This window comes from Cinclus cinclus, chromosome 2 (genome assembly GCF_963662255.1).
Source record: "Cinclus cinclus chromosome 2, bCinCin1.1, whole genome shotgun sequence".
In the NCBI taxonomy this organism is placed as follows: Eukaryota; Metazoa; Chordata; class Aves; order Passeriformes; family Cinclidae; genus Cinclus; species Cinclus cinclus.
Window position 1 is genome coordinate 822773 of NC_085047.1, and position 25525 is coordinate 848297.

The following is a 25525-nucleotide window of genomic DNA, read 5'->3' on the forward strand; positions in this document are numbered from 1 at the left end:
TTAAATCAGCTTTAAGTTACAGGAAGTAATTACGCACCAGAAAAAGGCAAAATTATGCACCAGAAAGAGGCAAGACGGTCCAGAATGTGAGATTTAACTGAACCCGTTGTGTTGATATTGCAAATATGGGATGGCAGGGAGCAGCTGGCTGGAATTTAGGGAGAGATGTCCCTGTTCCCACTGCCCTCATCTCCCTCCTTGTGCAGGGACACATCCACCTTTGAGGAACAAATGTCTTCTGTAAGATCATCTTCTTTTCAGAGTTTCACAGAATTATTCAGGCTGGAAAAGCCCTCCAAGAGCACCGAGTCCAGCCTGTGCCTCATCCCCACCTCGCCAGCAGCCCAGAACACTGAGCATGCTGTCCAAGCTTTCCTTGGGCAACTCCAGGAATGGGGAGTCCAAACCTCCAAGCCCTTTCCAGGGCCTGAGCACTGGGGGACACTCTGTGTTCAAGGCCTGGGGGAAAGAGGAGCAAAAAACAAAACAAAACAAAACAAAACAAATCAAAACAAATCTCTTTTTCTGAAAGCAAAATGAAGCATGAGAGGACTGGAAAGTGAAGAGCACAACAAAGACGTTCATGTTTCAGCCCTGCTGATTTGGAGACTTCCATCCCAACATAAATCAGAATTTCTTCTGTCGATGGAAGTCACAAAGGACAGGCAATAAGTACTGGGAACTGACACTGTTCCTACTTAGAAAGTTTTTCCTCTTTCAGGGACATTTTCTTAATTATACTAATTTGTCAAATGTACCTTCGGTTTTACAAGAAGTTTCCTTCTCTGCATTTGTTAAAGGAAAGATAATTGCATCTGGAAAGCAGCAAAATGAAAAGAACTTTAATTATGCATTATAATAACAAATGTGTTCTAGTTCAGGTGAGCCAGACCAATTATATGTGATTAGTGAATGGAAACAATTGATGTTTTTTGCATTTTCATTTGGGTCTGCTGACCTTTCCTGGTGAATGAGCTACAATCTGTCTTCCCTTGGTGCTCAACACAGAGCAAATATTTTAATTTATAGAGCCATTTGGAGAAATTATTGCAGTCCGATCTGAGACGAGTTTTACTGAACTCGATCTGTACTCCATTCTCACAGAGGAGAAAAATTATTCTTTGCAGCTCTCTTTTCTGAAAAAGGACACTCAAGGAGGCGAGGCTTTGGATTTCCTCTGGTAATGTTGACATAGTGGAAGAAAAAATAATTAAAACTCTTATTAAAAATTAAGCTGCCTTTAATATATCCTTCATTTTCCTCTGTGGCATGTGATTCCTGGTGTTTACTTTTGCTTAGCACTTCTGAGTCTCTTAATCGGGTGCCTGAACCATTTGGGGCACTTCAAAATGCCTTCTTTAATAGAGACACAGGAAAGATGTTGTGCAAATGTAAATCACCAGCAGCTCCAGTAACTCCTTATTTCACCAAATCTCGGCTTAGGGGAGGTGTTGCTAAGAAAATAATTTTCAAATGGGCTGTAAAAAACAGATCAAGCCTTGCAATTACTGTGTCCCACTCACTTCAGCTGGTATTTTCCTTCCGAGTACTTTGTTCCCCCACCTCAGAAGTTCAGCCAGCACAGCTGAGTCCTGCTCAGCAGCAGCAGCAGGAGGATATTCTGCAATGAATGCAATATTCCATGCGTCCATTCCTCCCAAACCATGCCTTCGGAGAAACCTTTGCAGATTCCCTCAATCCCAGTGAGGCTGTACATCCCTGGATGCACTTGGAAGGCAGCAAGAGGGATGTGAGGGCAGAATTTGGCTGCTAACAACCAAGATGAGCAACAGGAGAGGAACCCTCTCGAGCCTCAGAATGCACAGAGAGCTTGGGGCAGGAAAAGTCTGCTTTATTCTGGGTAAATCTGACACAGGATTTTGGGGCACAGTTAAGTGTGCCTCCCTGCCGTGACTTCATCAGACCTTTATTGTGAATCTGTTTCCATCATCAGGGAGTTAATGACACTTCCATTCTTAGTGAAATTAACTGCAGTTATCTCTAGTAAGAAAGCAAGCCCATTGGCAGGGTGCCTGATGGCTCAGGCTTAGAGAAAGGATGTGCATGGAGGCAGTGCAGAGACAGGACCACACTAAAACATCTACGTGGGACAGGTGGTGCACCTAGAAGCCTGATCATTTTTTTTTCCACAGGTATCATGTGATCAAAGATACCACCCGTCCACAGTGTTCTGTGACACCAAACGGGCTGGAAGAGGGAGGGGGGATGAATGGAAGAAACAACCTGTAGTTTTCCTGGCCTTTTTCTCTTACAGTCCTCGAGGATTTCTGCACAGAAAAGCACCTTTTCATTCCAGTATAATAACACTAAGCATTACCTTCCCAATTGCAACTGATAAAGTTATTTCCCCCATAATCAGCAAGCCTGCGTTTTATCCTGTGCAACTGGGGCGATAATGATTAGTATTTCCGTGCTGGGAAGTTTGGGACTGAACACAGATTAGAGGGTAGCTGTCCCCATGCATGTTTTGCAATCACTGGCAGCTAAAATTAATCAAAGCTAAATTGCCTTCCCAATTCTGCAGCACAGAGTGAGGATTCCTGTTAGTTCTGCACGCGGGGAAGCACAGAGGGATCCACGGAGGACGTGGAGCATATGGCAGACGAATAGGAAGGGAAGGGAAGCAGATTTGCATAAATTATGTTTTTGGATGTCAGGAGGGATTTTTTCATGGAAAGGGATGCTAAACCTCACCTGGCTCCTTTCAGAAGACAGCTATATTTGCCAGAGAATTAATGCTCCCACCTTTACCAAGGAATTTCTTCAAGTAGCTCTTAGCTATGCGTGCTCCTCATGTCCATGGGAATTGAACTGCAGAGGGGCAAGGCAGGCGATGCACTGGCACTGCAGGGGCTGAGGCGGACACTCAAATCCTCTGCCCAGCAGGAAAGACTTAAGGGTTTGAGGCTCTCTGTCCTCAAACTGCACAGCTGACAGTCCCTGCTCACACAAATCCCCCAACAACGAGGGTTCCTGCCCCAGAACTGGGATCCCAGGTGGGGAACGTCCCTCGGCACAGGCTGAGATGTGGCTGTGCTCACCCCTATGAGAAGCAGAGCAGTCCAGCCCTGGAGTTTCTCCCTGCTGTTCCACCACTCCTTGCTGCTCCTTCCTCGGGTGAGATAAACCTTTCCTCAGGTGGGAAGCAGACACCAGTGCACAGTTCTTGCCCTGCCTTCAGCTACACACTGGTGTAAATCCAAAGAAATGGCAGCCACCCCAGCTCCTGCAGCTGGAGTTGTAAAGCTCCCATGAATCACACAGTGAAAAACACTCACTGCACATGGCCAGCAGCAGCAGCGGCTCAATGCCAAATTATCCTACCTGATACATCATGCAAGAAGCTAGCTATTACCTACCTGTGCTCCAGCTGTGATTATTTATTCATTTGGAAATGCATTTCTTACCAGACTGAGGAGTAGTGCTTTTCTCTGAGCCTGCCCTGCACAAAACCCACAATTTATGCTTTCCAAAAGCCTGTGCTGAATATCCCTTTAATCTGGTTAAGATTTATCACCTGAGAAGCGTAAGTCTTGTCTGCTTGTGAAGAGAAAACTAAAAATCAGATGAGGGATAGCACAGAGAAAGTTTAGTGTGTGTTAGTGTTTCACTCGTAAATTGAGGTGTTTTTCTGTTTTACTCTCTCAGCTATTTCAGACTCTGCTGTGCTGCAGTCTGACATGGTGGATAATTCATCAGCCTGGATGTCTTTTATTATTATTACCGTTACCAAAAACTCTTGAGTTTAGGAGAAACAAAACAATAATTTTGCAATAATGTCACAACACGCTGGGTAAGAACATAATAAACCTTGTTCTTACGGTCCTGGAATAGCAAGGAATCACTGAGCACGGTACACAAGAGCATTCATCCAGAATGCTTAAAACCACCCCGTGGATGAAATGAAGTTTCAAACTCAAAGAGACTCACAAAGAGCACTCAGCTGCATCTTTTGGGCCAAAACCTGGATCTGCTCCCATTGCAACTTGGGGTTCAGACATGATGCCAACACACAATGGCCGTGGGAGATCATGGAGTCATGGAATGGTTTGGGGAGGAAGGGACCTTAAAGCCCATCCAGCGCCACCCCTGCCATGGGCAGGGACACCTCCCACTGTCCCAGGCTGCTCCAAGCCCCAGTGTCCAGCCTGGCCTGGGATCCCTGGCCAGGGATCCAGGGGCAGCCACAGCTGCTCTGGTCACCCTGTGCCAGGGCCTGCCCACCCTCACAGGCAGGAATTCCTACCCAATATCCCATCAATCTCTGTCCTCCATCAGATTGAAGCTGTTCCCCTTGTCCTGTCCCTCCAGGTCCTTGCAAAGAGTCTCTCTCCCTCCTTCTTGTGGCTCGCTGCTGAGGAGTAAACAGGCCCAGACCTGGAGCTGTCAGTGCAGGGGTGGATTTAGCTGTGCTGACGCTCTCTTGGCCCTAAATCCATAACATGAACATGCCCAGGTGACAGACCTTTAGCCCCTGTGTCTCTGCTTTGCTGCAGGTCACAGCCACTGCACGTCCCCGCTGCGGCACCCCTGGGATTCCAGGAGATCAGAGAGCCACCACTTGGGAACCCAGCTGGGGCTGAAAGGGTGTTTAGGACTTTATGGGATGTTTTTGGACTTGACCTTAGCAAGTATTTTTTTACCAAGAAGGTGCTTAAACACTGGCACGGGTTTTCTGGAGAGGTGGTTCATGCCCAAGCCTGGGGCTACTGTGCCAAGGGCACTTGGATCTTGGTTCTGAGCTAGAGCAGAAACTCTCCACCAGAACAGCTTCTGAGGCTCAGAGTTGCCAGAAGCTGAGCCCAGAACTCCCATGTCCTTCCTCTTCACTCCAGCAGTGCCTGTGGCTGGCACATCCCTCCCAAATGCTGAGCCGGCCACCCAAGCAGAGCCACAAGGAGCTGATGCAGACAAATTTCCCGATCACGAGGGCCTCTCCAGCACGGAAAGCTGTCAGGGAGCTCTGCAGAGAACTGAGTTATGCAGCGGCACTTCCCTGCCACATCATCAGAGCTCTCACCAGGGCCAGGGCAAGGTTGGGCACAACAGGAACATTTGGGATAACCTCAGCAGTGACTGCTCCTCCAGCTTCCAGTGGGGCGTGAAATGCCATCAGAAAGCTTTCTGCTCTTATCAAAATATTCCCTATTTCAGTAGTAATGCAGAAGTTGGCACCGGGGCCTGATGCAAACTGTCTGCTTGCATATGGTCTGGCAGGAGTGGGAAAACATGTGGGGAATTCTGAACACACTGCCTTCCAGAGCACTGTTTTGTGAATACACAGCCTTCCAGAGCACTGTTTTCTGAACACACTGCCTTCCAGAACAATGTTTTGTGAACACACTGCCTTCCAGAGCACTGTTTTGTGAATACCCTGCCTTCCAGAGCTCTGTTTTCTAACAGCCCTGCCATACGCTCAGAAGCAGCACTCTGAGGCCATCTTGCAATAGAGAACCATCTCATCCGTGCAGGAAATGAATCAGCACAGAAATGCTGCGTGTCAGCAGTGCCATTATGTGCCTCCAGCACGGGGCATTGTTCTTCACCAGAGAACAGTCTCTGGACAAGAACCTGCTCATTTCTTCTGCCTCAGAAGATGGGCAGGGTGCTCCACCTCCCAGCCCATCTTCACACCCCAGAGAGGACCCAAAACACGTATCAGGCATGCTGGCACAGCACCCAAATAGGGTGTTCAGCCAGGATTCACAATCAATTTTCTTGTATCAGCACACACAAAAGTGGAGCTCTCTGACAAGCTGGATGGAGAAACACAAAGGTTTGAGAGGAACGTCCTGCACTGGGGGGAAAAAGCAGCCTCTGTACTAGGATATCACTTCATCATTATTTAAGGATATCATTAATTAGCTCAGCCTGGACTCTGGCCTTTACCTCTCCTATTTATTCCACGATTGTGAGGAAAAACCAACTGATTCTGCACACAGGGTTTATAGTCTGTGTCAGAATCTGTCTGCAGTGACTTTTATGGGCACTGGGAAGGGATGCAAAGAGGGGGTTATCAGTGTCTATCCCTCAGGGAATCGTCCATGGAAACACACTGCTGATCCCACAGCAAGAGTTTGGATCCAAACCCAAATCCCTCTGAAGTCCGCCACCTAACTAAGTCACACTTAGCCTCTGAACAAAAACCACGTCAATAGTTAAATGTTCAAAAAATATAGTGAAGTTATGATGCCTAAAGATTTTTGTGGCTTTTTGGCTTGGCCTGTTAACTCCCAGGAAATGTTTCATCCTTTCATGGTTTGCATCTACCCAAAACTCCCCAAGCATTCCCTGAGTCCTGACTTCTACATTTCAATTCCATTCAGGTTGGAAGTGGCACAGGATTAGCTCAGCTCATCAAGAACATCAGTTCAGAGTAGTTCACAAATAATTGCATTTTAATGAATTGTAATCATTTGCAAACTGATTTTTATTTTGTCCTTTTATCAAGTAGGATGCAAAATCATGGATTTATTAGCACAAGGAAATTCCTCATCTTGCCACAAGAGCAAGTCATCAATTTTGGGAGTTAAATTTGTATCTTTTGGGGGTCATAAGGGTTTTTGGGTAGAGACAGATCTCATACTTGTGCTTTTCAATTTCCTAGTTTTACAGTAAGCACAAGATGAGGAAAAAATACACCACATCGAGATGTCTGTGATAAGAACACGAGGAAGAGATTGAATTTTGGGGCTCATTCATTTTCTATCATGTTCCTCAGAAAGAGGAACAGAAGAACACAGGAGAAATACAATCTTTGGATCATTGTTTTCATTTTCCTCCAAAGATTTAGGGAGGGGGTTCCCTGGGATTTTATATTTCTGCCATCGACCCAACTAAGCCAGACCAGAATGATCAAGTGACAGCAGGACTGGGAGAGGCTGAAATGGGATCACATCAAAGGAGAGCAGAATTCCCACCCTGCAGTTTAGATGTGCCATGGAGGCGTTTAAACCCTCAGTCTGATAAAGTCAATTGGCAAACAGGGCATCGCCTTAGGGAGAAACATCTCCAGCAACAATCTCCTCTGCTTCCTAAACTGGGCACCAAAGCTGGTGCCCCAAGTGCTCTCCTGTGGACGTTCCAACTCCCCAAGGCAGAAATTATGGCAAAATGCTGCAGGAAAATCTGCACCATGTAAAAGGGAGGCTGAAGCAGTGAGTGACACCTGCTAAAGGATCAAATGTGCAGTTCTGCCTTGCAGGTCTCAGGACCGTTCTGTGTTAGATTTTTCCAGTGTGGTGCAGCACTGTCCTCAGATCCCAGCCTGGCTCTGGATGATCATAAAATCACAGAATATCCTGAGCTGGAGGGCACCCACAAGGATCATCCAGTCCAACCCCTGGCCCTGCACAGGCACCCCAGCAATCCCTGAGAGTGTTGTTCGCATCAATCTTCCCCAAATTAATTATTTTACATCTCTGGGAAGAAAACAAAGAGATGCTTTATGTTTCTCCAGGTACATTAGCACACAGATTTTCATGTCTTTGCAAGCATGCACAGCAATGTTGAGGAAAAGCCTGATTTCTCAGAAGGGCTCTTTCTCATGTTAGATACTCAACTGTATAATTATTTTCTGCATTCAGGTTTTCTTCCCAGCTGTTCACCAGCTCCAAAGTGATGACTACAAAACGAAAGACATTTCCTACTAAAAGATGCTTTCTGCTGCATGATAGGAAATGTCCTTGGAGAAATGCTTTGCTCTGTCACGGGAGGGGCATGGACCTGGTGAGCCCCAGCTCTGTTCCTCAATGTGTCCCTGCTCCGGGGGGCCACTGGGACAGACGACAACTGGTTCTGGCTCTGCAGGGTGGCCATGCAGGGCAGGGCAGGGCAGGGCAGGGCAGGGCAGGGCAGGGCAGGGCAAGGCAGGGCAGGGCAGGGCAGGGCAAGGCAGGAGGCCTCTCTGGCAGGGAAAGGACACTGATTATCCCAAGCGCTCAGTGCAGTGCTCAGGACTTTGCTCAGTGGCACGTGGGAGGCAGCAAGCTGAGCAAGGAGGAGTGGATATGTTCATTATACAGGATCATACAGGAGGTGAAATCCATCAAAACCAGGAAAGCAATCCCATGGATCCAACAGCAAAGAAGAGCCAGCGTAGTGTCGGTGCCACGATGGGCAAGGTGGTGGAAACAAAAAGCCAGGAAGAGGAAACCACAGAAGAGAAGTTGGGAAGAGGATATTAATTCTCACACATCTAGTTCTCACACAGAGGATAATGCTACAGAGGTCAGGGAGCACTGTCTGAAAGGCAAGTGGGTGCAATGAAATAACACTAAAAAGGTACTGACTATCCCAAAAGAAAATTAATTCCTTGTAATAGATGGCCCCTTTGGAAAGAGCTGGACACACATCACAGGATATGTCAACGATGCCCTTACCCCATGCCTGGTTAAGAAAGCTGCCAGTTTTACAAGAGTTAGTGCCTGAGGAAAAGGAAACACCAGGAAGATGTGGCCAAAGTTATTCTACAGTTCTCCAAGATAAAATCCCAGCTGTGCCCAGTGCCCACCTTGTCCCCAGCCTGGAGCACTGAGTGCCACCTCTAGGCCTTCCTGGGACACCTCTGGGGACGAGGACACCAAACCTCCCTGGGCAGCCTCAAAATTATTCAAATTGAAATTATTCCACCGAATTACTCCACTGCTTTGCTTAGACAGCACTTCCAAGGGACTGACTCTCCCCACTTCTCCAAGGAGTGGCAGAGGAACCCTGGGAGCAGCCAACATCCCTGCAGGATCCAGGATATCTGAGAGCACACAGTTTATCTCTTCCAAATGTGAACAGCTCTGCAAACCCACCACGTGACCAGACTCCCTCTCCTCTGGTATTCAGCACACCCAAAAAGAGAAGCAAAACCATTCTTGTGCCAGAGGCTGATTTTCTTTCCCCCTGCTGAGCCGGCCCTGGGGTTCGCTTGGAGAGAAGTGCCCAATCTGCTGCAAGTCTGAAAAGAAGCTGCATCCTTTCTGAAAAAGCCACTGCATGTATCCACAAAGCAACAAGGAAAACTAAATAAGCACGGGAAAGAGCAAACAACTTAATTTTTGCCTGAGCACCACATCTGCTTATAAACATCTGGACCAGAACCAAAGCACAAAATGCAATTTGAAGCAATTTTTCAGTGTTTAAGCTATTAAGTGAGATCCGTACTTGCAACAAAAACCTCTTCAGAGAATTAAGTTTTATTTGCCACTTACTTAAAGTAACTCTCAGCCTGGACAGGTACTGCTGGCACTGTTCATACTTCTTAGGAGAGCAGCAGGAAAAACCTCTGCAATTCTCCATGGACAGCCTGCAGTCACCAGCTTTCCACCAGGGCTGCACACCACTGATCTTGACAAATGAGTCCTGTCAAAGTGGCTTCTTTTTCCCCCACAGACTTCCTCTGTGGTCAGTTTAGGTCCTGAGGCTGATGTGGCCTCTAGGAAATGCCTCATCGGATCAAAGTCATCCCCATCAGACCAAACTGCAATTTATCCTTCCATTTTCTTTGACTAAGGAATCAGAAAATTGGAGGCATTGAGTTAAATGGAAAACAAACCATCAAATTCATTATTTATTCCCACATTAATCAAATATAACAAACTCTGCTTTTAGCAGATGAGAACCCCCACAGCAGAATATACTTATTTACCAAAAAAAAAAAAAAAAAAAAAAAAAGTTTAAATGTGAGGACAGCAGACTTACGTTCACCTCTAAGCAAACACACAAGAAGGAATAAGCCGGGAGGGGGAACTGTAACCACATTTAGGCCGGAGGCAGCTGGGAGAATCCCAGGTTACTGATGGATATTGACAGATGCCATTTTTCAAGAAAAGCACCATGTCCTGCTGTTCTCGTGATCCTGAGACAAACCTGTGGCTCCTGAAGGGGCTTCTCAAAAGCAGCCAGCTGAAAGTGGGACATGGGCAGGGTTTGGGTTGGGAATCCCTCCCTCCTCACCCCAGCCCCACGGGCAGGGAGCACGGTCACCAAGTGACCTGCCACACTCTGCTCTCTGCTCCACAATCATTTGTCTTTGAAAAACCTTTCAAATTCAATTTTAAAAACTGACACTTCAGTGCTTAAAACTACACCAGGCCAGACAGTGCTGAGCCACACAGTGCAGGGTTCAGGAGAGGGATGGATATTCTCTGGAGGCTCACTGAGTGTGTTATTTGCCTGTTTGGGTTTTCATTCATTTACTTAGCCATTCCTTTTTCCCTCTCTGTAGACAGGCTTGGGGGGAGGTAATGTGTTTGCACATTGCTGAAGCACTCGTGGTGAGTTGCTGTCTGAAGCCACTCATCTCAGAGTTTCCCCATGATGCTCTCCTTTGCAGACCAAACAATTCCAGCACATTTCCCAAACCTGAGTGACTGACAACTCAAAAAAACCCACAAAACAGAGCAAAAACAAAACTCACAGGGGGAAAAAAAAAGGCCAAAAAAGAGCTTTATAGCTTATAGGATTGAGATGTATAAATAGGGGTTTAATCTTCTAGGCATGAATAAAACTTCCATTTCTGTAGCTTCTGTGTGGCTGGACCAGAGGGAGCAGCAAACGGCTTCCTGGGACAGCTTCCTAGGAAAAAAAAAACACCCCAGCATTCACACTGCACTGGATTTTCAACAGGGGAAAGTTCCCAGCTCCTTCCTGAGACTGTTTTGGGAAACATATAAAGCAAAGAAGAACAAATTGTCCAAACCAGCATCTTACACTGTGACAAGGGAAAAAAACAAAAGGGCAAAGGAGGATGTTTTTAGAATGCCCTGAAATGAACCTCTGGGAAGCCCCATGAGCCAGGGCCATGAACAAAGGCAAACAGCCTAGTTTGTGTTCTCTTTTATCCAAGTGCTCCCTGTAGGAACAGCCTGCAGGAGAAATTGTTGGGAAGCCCAAAAATCTGCCCTGACATGAGGCTAAATCCCAAAGAGGGCACGAGAAACTGCCTAAATTTCCCTTAAATAAAGGAAAGCTGGATTGGTGGGGAACCTGCTCCCTGGCTCACTGCCCTTCAGCCTTTCAGCTGAGCCAGGGAATCGGAAATGAAAATGCACAGTGTGTCTTCTGTCCCCTTCAGCCCTCCTAAGTCCTGAGTGGGACAGAAACTTCTCCGAAGTCAGAAGGAACCACTGGACAAATGACCTGTTGGGCCTGGGCAGTGAAGAGTTATTTCTGGCTCCAGGAAAGGGTTATTTCCATTTCCAGTACAGGGTTATTTCTGTCTCCAATAGGTAGAAATGAAGCAACTCCCTGGTGTTTCCTCTCTAACTACCGTGTGCTGGCATGGACCAAGGCCACCCAGTGACACAAACATCTCCATTTCTATTGATCTCTGCAAACTTTGCACCATTTAGGGACAGAAACTCGATGCTGTTGGATTTCACTGCAGTTTTGAATTGCATTTCACGTCTGCTTCTCTGAGGAGTGTGTGCCTGGCCAGCACCTTGCTCAGCAGACATCCTGTTAGGGCTTGTCTACACAGATATTAAGCATCTTTATCAGCATCCCAAGTGGGAGAATAAAAGCAGGGATTGGAGCGGAGCCAGGGAAGCTCTCTCTTTGCACAGCATGGTAGCCTGGGCTGCTCTGCAGTGATTTACTGACACTTCCTTTGGTCTGAGCTCTGTGAGCTCATCCAAGCAAGTGCATCCCTCCAGACCTCTGGGGACTAGCACAGGGAAACCTGGAATACTTCCTACTTCTCAGAGGGCAGAGAACGCAGATTTTTCAGGGAAGTAAAAGGTAAGGGAAGTAAAGGTGATTTTGCCACACGTGGTTCAGCGGCGCACTGGACACTGCTGGGTTAGGGGTTGAACCTGATTCTTTCAGAAGCTTTTTCCAAATGGAATAATTCTGTGATTCTTTGGCACACAGCAGTCAATATTCCCAGCCTTTGTGTTCCCTGGAGTGTGTGTGTGTGTGTGTGTGTGTGTGTGTGTGTGTGCCCGGGTATGTATTCCTCAGGGAATTTGCTCCTTTCTGTGCAATCCCCCCACCCTGTAGAGAAAGGAACCCCCACCACTCATTCCCTGATTCAGCTTTCCAGTTGTCTTGCCAGGAAATAAAGTAGCTGTAAAATGCAGTTTTAAATACCTAATCCTTTGGGAATAGACGCATAATTGACTGTCACGGTCTCAGGAATCCTTCTGTGTAAGTTCCTCCTCTTCCCCAAAAAAAACCCCACAACAACAAATCCAAGAATCGCTTCCCGAGGTGGCTTTTAGGATTTAAAGAACTGCTCTTCTTTTTATGTAAAAAAACAACCAACCAACCAAACAAACAAAAAAACGGATTCTCATCAGCTCTGCAGTTGTCAGAATTCCTGCACGGGAATTAAAAGCAATGGGATTGGTAAACATTAATAGAGCTGGATAGGAGTGCACAACCACAAAGTCCCTGTGTCTTTTTTATGTAGGTGCATAAATACCTATTGCAGAGTTATCTGAGGGCGAGCGCAGCGAGCAGGAGTCCAACTTTTCTTTCTCGTAAAGTGACCATACCCCCTCAGGAGAGGAAAACGGAGAGAGCTCCAGAAAGCAGAGTGTTAAATGAAAGGCAGGGGGTTGTTTTCAAGGGAAGCCTTGCCTGGCAGGTGGGACAGCCTACTTGGAGAAGAGGGAACCTGGTGTGGGTTGCAGAGCCTGGTGCTGTCCGCAATGTCCTGATTTGCACATGGGAAATGAGCACTTTCTTTACCGTGGTGGGTGACCTTGAAGTGCTGTGTCCAAGAATCTACAAAGCCAAGCAGAGACTTCACCTCAGCAGGGCACTCAGGAAAAGGGGATTTTTGGGAGATCAGGAGATGCTGCTCCTCTCAGGGCATCCTTTTCTGGCAAAGGGAGGAGAGAGAGCACAACCAAAAGCACAGATGCACACCCCAAGCTGTGAAATCCCTGCTGCTGCTGTTTAACCTTGGAATCTTCCTTCAGGACCAAAAAATTCCCATTAGGATGACTCCAGAAGGAAAAGCAACCTCCCTCTGTCCTTTTCTCTTCCTCTCAGCAGAGAAGCATCTTGTTCAACCACAGCTAAAATTGGGCTCCGAGCTAATACTGAGAGGAAGGGAGGCTCCCAGCCTTTGGGGATGGGGCAGCCAGCGGACGGAACGGAGCAGAGAAAATGGGATGCAGATACAGAAAATAGCAAGAGGGATACAGGCAGAAGATTATCCTCTACAGTTGATCCTTTTCATTTGTGTGGATACAGGCAGATGCTTGGAGAAATGGGAAAGCACCAAATTTGAAAGGGATAAAAGAAAATGCAGTTTGATACAAGGGATAATTAACTCGGGGAACGTGTGGCTGCAAGGTGATACTGAGAGCTGAGGGTTCCGGGGATTCAGGAAAAGAGGAGGCTGGGGAGGCTGAGAGAACAGCTCCGATTACCTCAGCTAGTATTAAATGCAGAATTCATGCTTGTTCCTAATGGGCAGAACACCAGAGGGTGAGGAGCTGGGAATGTGCTTTCTTGAGGGATATCTTTCCATAATAACCCATTACAGGGTTTCTAATTTCATCCTTTCAAACCTCTAACACTGAACACTGTTTGACATTGAAAACTGAAATGAAAAAGCTCCAGAGGATGCTCATATTGTAGTTCCTCTGATTTATGTAACCATTTCTGGGAAGTGCCGGTTCTCTGAAAACAAACTGCCCGAGCGTGGAGGCAAAACTGCATCTCACTATTTACCTGAGTAAAATTAACCTTCTGTTCCTGAGCCAACGGTGAATCTGATCCGTGGCCTGGGGCCCACCTGCAGCCCCCCGGCCAGGGTGCGTGACCTCAGTCTCACCCAAAGGCCTCCTAAGAGGAGGAGCCTCCGTTCGACCCGGGTTCATTCACCCTGACACACTGCAAATCACCTCTGGCTCCCAGGAAGGTGGAAGACCTCTCAACAGCTGCCCGAACCACCTTGGATTGAGCATCTGTGCCCCCAGTGCCATCCTGCTCCCAGGCTGGGCAGGAGGTTGTACCTGCTGCCCGCCCCAGGCACAGGACGCGCCTGGCACTTCCACCTCGTGCTGGATAAACATTTGTGACTGGGCAGGAATAACCCAGCAGATTTCAGCTCGGAGGGGAAGCCCGTTTGCTGTGATTTATCCACTCGCTGCAGAGGATAAACACTGATGCCATCATGATTGCCCCTTGTAAAGATCCTGTCATCGGCGGCAACCTGTCTGTCCCAGCTGCTGTGGCTGCTGCTGCACGGCAATAAAGCCCTGCAAGGTGGCTGTAAAGTGACAGGCTGGCAGCAGCACCCAGAGCTGCCCTGCCTGGTCAGGCACTGCCACTCACCTCAGGTTTAACACTTCCCAAGACAGCAAGCTCCCTGCCTCCCTCACAGGTTGACCATAGCTTTTCCTCACGCTGGCAAGAAACACGGAATGTCTTTGAGCCTCAATTCAAAGATATCCCTGAAAAGAAAATGGAGAAACCCTTTATTCCCTGTTAGCTGCAGATCCATTCTGGTACTGCCTTGGAGGTTTTCTGAGCACACGCCCATGATTTGCTGGATGTCTGAGTTCCCACTGCAGTATTCTCTCAAGTTTGGGGTGCCAGGATAAGAGAAGAGTGATTGAGAATTTCCTGACAGTTCTGGCACTAAATCCCAAACCCTGTGGTCTCTTGAGCGTGCTGCACGCTGGAAAGCACTGGGGTTTCACTAGAAACTGGGCATAAACACAGTCCCACATACTTAAGATTACTATCAACCTGACAATTCCCTCTTATCTGAGATTTTATTTTTTTTTCATTCTGTTTCCTTCTCTTTATCCCCTTGGTGTGCCGGTGCTTGAGCCCACAATGACAGGAGGTCGCAAGCCTGCAGTTCAGAGTTACTGCAGGACTCCACTCCTGAATCCCAGAGAAACAGCACTTCCAGAAGGGGAGAGGGGAATTCCCTCTTTGATATCGTGCTCATCATCCCCCACAGATCAGTGCAAACTGAGCCGTGGGGAGGATGCAGATGGCCCTTCTGGAATAACAAGCTCCAATGCATTCCTGATCTTCCTCTGCTCCCGGATTTCCTGAGACAGGTTTGCCTCCAGTGAAGAGAGAGAGAGAGAGCTGAGCTCCTGATGGTCCAGGAATTGCTGTGCCAGCTCTTCCCTTTGCTGAGTGCCCACACCCAGGCTGCAGGGAAGGAAGGGGTGGTGGTGGATTTCTGCACGGCTTGGGTGGAAGCAGCACTGCACCTCAACCCGGCAGGAACGAAGATCCCCCCCAGATCTAACCTTCAGCAAAAGCACGAGCTTCATCTGCAGCTTTGGTTCTGATTGTTCATCTTCAGGTCTGGAGTGCAGCATGGGCAAGCCTGCATTTTGGCTATTCTAGGTATAAGCTAATTCACGGGCAAGGTGAATCCAAACACTTTTCAGACAGATTTTCTAGGGGAAAGTATCTGTGTGCATTTAGAGATTGATTCTGGAGGGATTTTTTTTTTTTTTTTAAAATATTCGCTAGGCATGAATACAGAGGGGATTTTCTACTTTGTAGCGCACCGGTCCGGGCCTTTTTCATTTCAGTTTGTCTCTCTCCAAGCAGGAATGTGCCAGGCTGCCTGCAGTTCTCCAGCTGAGTCCAGGCTTTGGGAATGGTGGGGGGCTGCCCACTGCCCCCTTTCTTCCAGCACTGCTGCCCTGTGCGGGCTGATGGATTCCCCAGCCCCAAGGCTCCCCAGTTCGGGTTCCTCCTCTCCCACTCTAACTTCTCTGAGCAGTTGTGCCAGATTATGTTTAAATATGACCCTTTTAATCAGGTTACTCAGTGTAATGCAAGCAAAATGGTGATGAGATGGATGCTGTTACTGCACTCCCTATTTTTATCTCCATTGATTCTCCCGTGTCTCTCATGAATCAGCCTCCTGAAGAAGTGACAGCTTTATGTCAGCCACAACAGAGCTGTAACAATATTAGCTCCAGCACGAATTCAGCGTGACACCAGAGCTGTGCCATGCTTGACCCTATTTGATATATCCATGCGCAGAATCGGCAGCTCTGCGCTGGGCTGCACAGAGAGGAGGCAGAGTCTTTTCTAATAACTCATTTTGCTGTCCAAAGAAAGGTTTGTGCTTTACTGCTCACTGCCCTGGCCCCAGCCGCGGGATTGCATGTAAATAATAATGCTCTTTCTAGAGGCTGTGGCTAAAAGACATCCCAGCTCTTCAATTCCAGCCTCTTCATTCCATCCTAGCTGGAAAGACTCACACACAACAGCACCGGTTCTTACTACGAACCAGGGAATTTTGGCATCCTTTCCCTGCCTCTGCTGTGGTGAGGAATGTGGGGCAGAGGAGGAAATCTTTGCAGAAGTGGGAAAGCTTGGCAAAATCAGTGGCTGGAGATTAGAAACAAAAAAAAAAAAAAAATAGGAGGAGGCCTTTTCCTGCTGATTTCCTCAAACTGAGGGAATACAGAACCTTCATTTGCAGTTTGGATGAGCTGCAGTAAATTGCCCAACTGTTCTCTTCTGCCAGAATAATGCACTTGCCAGAACCTCATCACTATAAACTGCTGCAGCTCCATTGACTCTGGCACAGGCAGAGCTAAAGGAGTCTTTGGGTCATTTGTTCCTTTTTTTTTTTTTTTCCCTGAGAAAAAGTGTTCTGCCACTTAAAACAAAGGGCAGGGAGCCAGAAGAGATGATTTTGTACCTAATTTTCTCACAGATTTTCTGTAAGGGCTCACAGATAAGAGCAAGGGCTTGGATTTGAAAGAAGTTTTGCAGTTAAATTTACTAAATTTAAAGCTTCTGTCACTGAAATTTCCTGGAGAAGCTGGATGCGAATTCATTGGGCTCTGCCTGTGGCCAGTGGGGTTTCTAACAGGGTGACTCCCATGGGGCAAGGACCAGGTTTTAACTCTTTGAAAGTCAGCCTCTTCCCAGTGAGGAGAACGGAGCAAGCAAAGACAGGGTGGAGAGCTCAGAGGAGAGGGCTGGATACAGGACTTCAGAGTGGCTGTGAGTGTTCCACATGGCTGCTGCAAGCAGTGGTTTATTTTAAATCGCCCCTGTAGCCCACACATCAGGCGTCTGTCTGTCTGAAGGGGAAGGACTGCAGCTCCCCAGTGCACTTGCTGCTCAGGGCACACGCCACCCTCGCTCCATCTGCAGATGCCTTTAATGTCAGGACACAGCTGAGTCCCCTGGGAGCTGCCTGAGCCCTAGTGGGAAAGGGAAAGGGAAAGGGAAAGGAAAAAAGGAAAGGGAAAGGAAAAAAGGAAAGGCTCGGGCAGCAAAGCAAGAACCAGCCACGCTGGGGCACGACAGGCTCTTCATTTCAGAGAGAAAAATCTCCATTCTTCAGAAAACACTGCTCAAAAATTTCATCTTCTTTCAGCTCAATGGAGCAGCCTCATCATTTACAGCAGCAGATAAAGCCAGGAGATGTAATGTGAAGTATTTGAAGCAGCTCTCCCCCCCATTTAAAATGCGCCTTGGGCAGCAGAGCCTGAACTCCCCTCGGCGTGTGTTGCTGGCAGATAAGTAAACAATTTGGAACTTTCTGAGATAGTGGCAGTCAGGGAAGCGGGAGCTCACATTAAACTGCAGCTGCAGTGCCCCACTGATAAGGTTTTGGGGTGGTTTGGCACAGCTGAAAGGAAGTGGCGCCGAAAGAATAAAAAGCTTTTTGTGTACAGGTTGTTGGATCAGAGATAGCAAAAAGAAAGACATCATTTTTTACAGGAGAACTCTGGAAGTGGCCTGGGTGGCAGGGGAGAACCTCAGGCACAGAGCAGGTGACAGGACAGCTGGGCAGCCCCACGCTGGGAGAGAAGGGGCAGTGGAAACAGCCCAGCAGCGGCTCCACGTCCTGCTTGTGCCCTGTACGAGATATTTACTCATTCCTCTCCCATTCCAACAGGCTGTCAAGGATCATCTCTTTGATTTTTAATTCATTTCCTATGCTCTTTCTGGATTCTAAGATGAACAAAAGCAAGCAAGAGCAAACAGAAACAAAAAAAACAAATATTTAGGGCAGAAGTAGTAACTTCATCTCCGAATTGCAGGGAGGAATTCTGAGGTGGCTTACTCAGAGCTTAACAGCTCTCGGTGGTTTATTGCTCCATCACTTTCTGTGGCCAGCTAAGCCGTGATCCACGTGGGACTGCCGAAGTCATTCGTGGCACGTTTCGAGTGCCCAGCCCCGATGTGGCAGTGACCGACAGCCCGTGGAAAAGTGTAGTACAGATCCAAACCTGACCTAACTCCCAAACAGCCTCCCGTGCGACAGTGGTGCCATCAAAGGCAGTTTCACATGTGTCAGCCTGTTGCTGCAGCAACCTGGCTGCTCCGACTGCCGACAGGCACAGCTCTGCCTGATTCGGGCTCAGATGGCTCAGATTAATCCCCTGGGACCGCGCCAGGGAAATCGGGATTCATTTGCAGTTCCTCGAAAATGAAGCTGACCGTTCCACGGAAACTACTCCTGAAATTCCTCCCGCTCCCCCTCCCCGAACCATCACCTTTCTGGGAATGGCTGGGCTGGCACAGGGCCCCAGGATGGGCAGGAGTGGCTCTTTGTGCCACAGCAAGCAGTTCTAAAATGGATTTGGCTTTTCTCGTGTTTTTTTCCCCCGAGTGTGAGCACCGGAAAGGTTATTTTTGGGAAAGCGGAAGCTGCGGTTTTGGGGGTGGTTTTCCCTCTGGGTGTTCAGTGCATCCAATTTCCAGTTCTCCAGATCTTCATCTGTCTGGGAGGGAGGCAGTGAAAGCTAAGGACTGTGGGCACTGAGCTGTGCCTTTCCCAAAGCCAGAGTTTGTTCCAGCCAGCCTGGCTGGAGGATTGCATGAGGACACGTGCATGTGTGCACGAGCTGTGATGGAGATTCAGGATTTGGAGGGCCACATCCCACACCCCTGTGGATGCTCATCCCACACCCCTGTGGATGCTCCAAAAGCCTCTGCTGGGACCCTGCTGGGAGCAGAAGAGGGAAACTCTGTGCTGGTACAGACATGGAGTAAGAGAACAAGTCAGGGTGGTCCTGTGTTTGCCTGTGAGCAACAGACCAGGAATATCCTTCATAGCCTTCATTCCCAAAGTGCACAGTATCCTTCTGGAAAGGGCTTAAACCCCAAAATGCTGCTGCTGTATCCAAAATCCGTGTAATTGCAGAGGGCCTGTGTGCCATAGTGGAGAAGCCTGTGGGAGTGTCAAAATGGGGGGGAAAATTTGCATTGTAAGACCCCCCAAAAGCACCAATTTCCATGGGTTTGCCTTCTAATGAGGAGTTTAAAGCATACAAGTTTTTCTTCTCAGTGGCTTGCCAAACCACGCCAAACCCGACTTTTCTAACCCAGAGCACCCTGTCAGGACTCTGCCCCTTCCCTCTCCCCGTGGGAGGAGGATAATAGCAGGGATCTTCAAACAGTTTACAGCTGCCTGATGTTGTCCTTCTAAACCAGATGCTTTTTTGTGGCTCTGGCTGTGTTTTGCCGTGTCTGAAGCTGTGCTGCTCCACCTGAGAGCCAAAGCAGAGCCCAGGAGCTGTGCTGAGGCTTCTTCTGGGACGCAGGGGATGTCTCACTGCTGTTTGCTCACCCAAATCCTGCATTTTCCGTGCCTCTGCACTCTGACTGTCACCTCCACCCGCCCAGCCTCCTGTAGGACCTTGGTGGCACCCAGCAAGGTGGGAGGGGGCTGCTCCCAGCCACAAGCAGGGTGCTGCAAACAGGATTTGCCCTGAAATAGGCCAAGTTTGGGTGTGTAGAGCCGGGGGCAGGAGGTGGGAACAGTCTCAGCGCTGAAAGCATTTATAACTCTCCTCTTTTAAACTTGTGCAGCCTGAAAGCTCAAAGGAAAAAAAAAATAAATAAACACCAAACCAACAACGACCCAACTAGAAGGTGTGATTGCAAAAAGCATGATGGAACAAGAAAAGAAGCTCAAAACCGAGCCTTGGACACGAGTTCTGCCTCTTTGGCCGCTGAACTGATTCCCATTTCCCACTGTTTGTGCCTAAGTTAGTGAAGTGCTGAGAGTATTTGAGGAACCTTCTGCACTGTCAGAGGAATAAAAAAAACCCAAACAAGCAAAGAAAGATAAGCAGTTACTTTAACAGCCCTGTCAGATACTGGCTCCTGCAGCTGAAGTGAAAACAATGCCAATGTGGAATAATGATGCCGTTTTAATTTGGAATTTTGATTTTGCCCTGAGAAAGCAAATTCATCATCTGAGAGCTCATAATTTCCTGGAAAATATCCTCTAACCTTCAGCAGGGAGACAGAGGGAAGGGTAATAACCTCCCACTGCAAAGCTTGCCCAAGATCATAAACTCATTACTGCAAACTAAAAGCTAAAGTCATCCAAACTAGGACAGACTGGGCTTGCTGGTCTCAGCCCCAAAGCTGTGCAGCAAAACTAATCAGTTCTGGGATGGGATTTGTTTCTTCTGCTGCAGTACAATCTATAGTTTAGTTGGTCAAATCAAGCCTTTCTGAGAAAAGAAGATTAGAGGCAGTTGTTTAAAGTATTGAGGGGGGAGCAGGATTTGAGCTTCATTACTGACCAGGATATACGAGGCAGACTGTAATGAAAAAACAGCATTGGGATTGTACTTCCAGCCCAAATGGAAAATGTAGAGAGAGGACAGGGCCATATGGAGGAGCTTAGAGCTCCAGCAAGGGGAAACGCCCTGTGAATCGGGGAAATCGGGTGTTGTGGGGAAAGCCAGGGGAGTTCAAACAACAATTACCACGCCCGAACGCCGCAAACAGGCTGCTGGGCAAGAGATAAACTCTGGGAAACCACATTTCATTCTGTTGGTAAGGAAGGTTCCTCCTGCTCAGGGCACCCGATGGCCAACTCTCCTCCCTGGGCATAATTTGGGAGATCCCAGGACTCTGTTTGTGTCTGAGCTGCTCCTGGGGCTGTGCAGAGCGAAGCCCGCAGGGTGCCCCAATTCCCAGCCCAAAGGTGTGGTACACACCCTGTGCCAGTGAGGGGGGAACCGTGAATCCCAGTGCCTGTCCCTCCAGCCAGGGCAAGGCACCGGCTCACCCACGGAGCTCCCGGGAAATGCAGCCCTGCCACAGCTGCGGTGAAGCGTATCACAAAGAACTGACAAACCACTGAGCGTTCAGAGCCTAGTGAACAAAATGTATTCAGTGTCTCACCGGCCGGTGAGAAAAATGCAGCTCCGCTTCCTATGGTATCGTAAAATAGAATAACTTGCAGGTATCTAGTAACAAATGCTGCAAATGAACGCTTTTCACGGTGCTCAAATACGGTAAGAGACTTTCCGAGAGGGGTTTTTTCCATTTCACTCTGATGAAGCTCAGATGAGTGATAGTATCATTCCCGTCACAAACAAGATCTCTTTAAAAAGAGTTGGCAAAAGCTAGTAGATTTGCAGAGAAATTAATGAGGTTTCTGTCTTTATCATTCTCATCAGGGGAAAGTGGCAATTTCACACAGGGAAAAGAGCTCGCAGCTTTAGCCCTGCTTGGGGAAATCCAACAGAGATTTTGAAATCCATCTTCAAAATTTCAACATACTAGAAACTGATGTTTTGTGGGTTGGGTTGAGTTGTGCGCGTTTGGTTTAAATCTGGTATTTGTCAGTCAGAGATAAATGTTATGGGGCCAATCCTGCATTGTGGAAAATACAGTTCCCTAAATTTGGGAATTTTGTTGAGTGAGGAGTAAATCGGTGCAAAGGACGAACCCTTATGTAAATATTCAATTTTCCACAGAAACACACAGATTGCTGAAAGTCTCTCTACCTCCTCACCCTGAGCAGAGCCTTCAAACCCTGAAATCTGCCCATGTGTTCATTCCCAGAAGGTGGCAGTTTCAGAGATAATTCCGAGATTCATCCAAGCGACTTCCTTTCCTTTCTTTTGAACAACTCCAGTTATTCTTTAATAACTCCAGCTTTGTTAATAACCTGCTCTTGGTCAGTTCCAACCCGAAATGGAGCTCAGCTGTAAATTTTCACATAATGTCACTGAATTTTACCCTTATAACCTATTCAGAATCTGGGTAATGTGTGCCCAGGAATGAGAGCTCTGCATCCAGCACTACCAAATGGATGATTCTGTTGTTGCTGAGATGTCTTTGGAAGCTGTTCCTGCACCTGAGCATCTGCTCCAGTTCATTACTATTCTTCCTTGGAGATCTTTTATTTTATACAAGTGGTACAAGTAGCATAGATAAGAAGGAACTTGGTGCAAAAACTAAAAACTCCTTGGACTTCAGTGAAAAATATTGGGGTCACAAACTTTAAATACACTTTTATGTAATACAGTCTGGTGGATAATGTGCAGATAAAGATGGTATTTCCTTGGACAGCTCCATTAGCTCATGTGTCAAAGGAAAAGATGGTGAACAGGAGTGGGGAAGAAATACCCAGTAAGACACCGGCACTTTATTTTGTTTTATGACTGAGGCTGAAAACTCTACCTTATCTCAAAATCCATTACTTTTATCCTAACGAGCCAGTTTTGTCGGTCACATTGCCATCCCTCATTTTTTTTGTTTAGAGAGCTGGAAAAGGAGTCATTAGTCAGATGCTGAGGAATAACTAGAATTCATATCGCTCACACCTCCTTTCTCAACTAATTACACACCAGCAAGACAACCCATTCATTCCTATTACAAGCCAGCAAAGAAACACTAATAAAAAATAAATCTGAATTCTCCCTGACGGTGGCAAATTCAATTAGACTCCCAGTGTATGAATCGGGGTACAAACTGCTGCACCATTGTGTGGCTGTTCTTCCCTTAATTAACTAAAAGGCGGGGAAGACAATCTGATGGCTTAATGGCATTTCCTTCACCGTCAGAAATGCTTGGGGGATGATTTTTATGATGCTGTCACAAAGAGATTTGGGGGAGTTCCCGCCATCGCCCCTCTCTGCCACCTCCGGGAGTGACAGGATCCACGGAGAAACTCTGCTGCTGTTAGTGGATGTGAAGGATGAATATTGTATAACACCATTACTCTACGGGCAGCAGAACCACGGCAGGAAGAATACACTCCATATTTTATGCATTCCCAGCCCCGTAACACCCCCTGCACATCCCTCTCCATGGGTGTGACTGACAGAGGAGCAGTTTGTCAGCTTTAGGGCTCTTCCTGTCCTGGTGCCACTCACAGGGGGGTGTCACCGTTGGGGCCCCATCCCTGCGTGCCCTGAGAGAGCAAATCTGACCCCAAAAGTTCCCCTGGCCCTGCACCCCACGCAGGGCAATTTTGGGAAAGCAACGCGGGCGATCGCCGGGAGCCCTGCTGGGCGCGCCAGAGGCAGCGCAGAGGTTCCGCAGGGTCGGGGCAGCAAAGGGGGGACCCCAAAGCTCTGGCCGGCTCCCCGCGAGCCTGAAGGCATCTGTGAAGCCGAGATTTCACCCTGCACACGGGAATTTAGGCTGAAGTCAACCCGCTGAAACTCTGGCACGCTTTTCCTTCCTTCCTTCCTTCCTTCCTTCCTTCCTCCCTCCCTTCCTTCCTTCCTTCCTTCCTTCCTTCCTTCCTTCCTTCCTTCCTTCCTTCCTTCCTTCCTTCCTTCCTTCCTTCCTTCCTTCCTTCCTTCCTTCCTTCCTTCCTTCCTTCCTTCCTTCCTTCCTTCCTTCCTTCCGAGGCTGTTCCCACTAAACCAGAGTAAGTTAAGGCAGCGTTTTGTGCATTTCCAGAGCATCCCGCTGGTGCCTGTGCCGCAGGGATTTGAACGTGATTTTCTTCCCCAGGTTCCACTGGGGGTAATTTCCCTGAATCCCCCCACCGTGTCTGTGGGATCACCCAGCTTTGCGTGGTGCAGAGGTGAGCAGGGAACAGCAAACTCCACCTGATGCCCCTGGTAAAGGTGAGCGCAGCCTGGTCGGGGACAGCCGGGAGGGAGCTGATGGAAGATGCTCAGCCGCGGGGCGCTGGGTGTCCCCGGCTTTGCTCCCCTCGGCCCAGCACTTCGAAGGGCTGCACTCTTCCTTCCATCGTTTAAATGCTCCGACCCCGTGTGCTTTGCTCTCCGGGCACTGGTAGCTTTCCCCTGGTGTTTCAGGGAGCGCTGCCGCGGGCGAACTGAGCGCGGCTAAGGCTTGCCGGGTCAAAAGCCACCGATCTTCAGCTCCGCACCGGAACGCTCCTTTGGGAATCGCGGGATGCTCTGATGCTCTCCCCGCTGCCATAAACACATAAACAGCTCATTTTTTTTCTTTTTTTCTTTTTTCTTTTTTTTTTCTCTTTCCCCCCCCGCCTCATGTTCAGTGTTTGCCAAGAGAAAAAGGGACAGACAGAAACAGCAGCGTGCCAGATTCTGCCTACATCTTTCCCACAGCCTCTCCTAACCCCGAACTCTACCGATACTTGGTATTCACCGTCTCACTTGACTGACACAAGAAACCCACTGTGGGAAGAGAGGCTTCCTGTCAGCCGAGCCCCCTCTCCATGGCGCGGAGTTTTCTGCTTAAAAATAAATTCCCGTTTCGCGGAGTTTTCCGCGCAGCCCCGCGGAGCTGCCCTGCCCGGGGGTAGCGGCAAACACATCCCGCGTCCCCCGAGTTCCCCTCCGCACCACAGCCGCTCGCCCTGCGCTCCGAGCCGGGACACTCCGCACCCCTCGGCACAGATTTGAGGGTCACAGAGCCCTTCCTGCGGCGCAGGAAGGACAGAGGTGCCCGCCCGGCTCGGGGGACCCCTGGCACCGTGTCCCGCGGAGCGCCCGAAGCCGGCACCCCGCGCGCTCCGGGGATGCTCCGCCGGGATCCCCTCGCCCAACTTCTCCGGCAGCGCTCACCGGGGCGAACTTTGGGCAGCGGCCCCGGGGAGCCCCGGCAGCGCAGCATCCCCGAGCATCCCTGAATATCCCCGAGCATCCCGAGCATCCCCGAGCATCCCCGAGCATCCTTGAACAACCCCGAGCATCCCCGGCTCCGGAGCGGCGGCTGCGCCTCGCGGGAGCCTCGCGGGTCCCGCTGCTCGCCCGGGCGAGCTCCCAGCTGCCCGGGAGATGCCCGGAGCCCCAGCCCGGCCCCGCCGCGCCCCGGCGGTCGGCACTCACCGATCCGCAGCACCTGCTGTGCGCTCCGGGGCAGCCCCGCCGCGGCGCAGAGCAGCAGCAGCAGGAGCCCCCCGCCGCCGCCCGGGGCCGCTCGGCGGGGCCAGCGCGGGCCTCGGCCGCTCGCCATGCTCAGTTCATGCCGGCTACCCCCGGGCGGGCCGGCTCCGCGCCGCTCCGCGCCGCCCGCCCATGGCGCGGGGGCTCCGCGCTGCCGCCGCCGCCGCGCTGCCCGCGCCCCCCGCTCCCGAGGGACGGAGGGATGGACGGAGGGATGGACGGAGGGAGGGATGGAGGGAGGGATGGAGCGGGAGGATCCTCCCGCGGGGCGGCCCCGGGCGGGGCCAGGCGGCTCCGGGCTCCGCGCGCGCACGGGGACACGCGCGCGCACACGGGGACACGCGCGCGCACACGCGCGGAGCGGTCCGGGCGCGCAGGGACAGGGACAGGGACAGGTCCCCAGGGAGGCCGCGGAATCTCCCGCTCTTCCAGCCCCATCCATCCTGGCATTCTGGGATTCCGCG

General features: G+C 49.3%; 1 protein-coding gene across 1 annotated transcript in view; it reads right to left on the reverse strand.

Moving 5' to 3' along the window:
- Positions 1 to 25131, reverse strand: part of GRIK1 (glutamate ionotropic receptor kainate type subunit 1) — a 98601-nt gene extending 73470 nt beyond the window's left edge. The window contains exon 1 of the mRNA XM_062511047.1: positions 25005 to 25131. Within this exon, the coding sequence (XP_062367031.1) occupies positions 25005 to 25131 (127 nt within the window). The remainder of the gene's footprint in view (positions 1 to 25004) is intronic.
- Between the last annotated feature and the right edge of the window lie 394 nt (positions 25132 to 25525).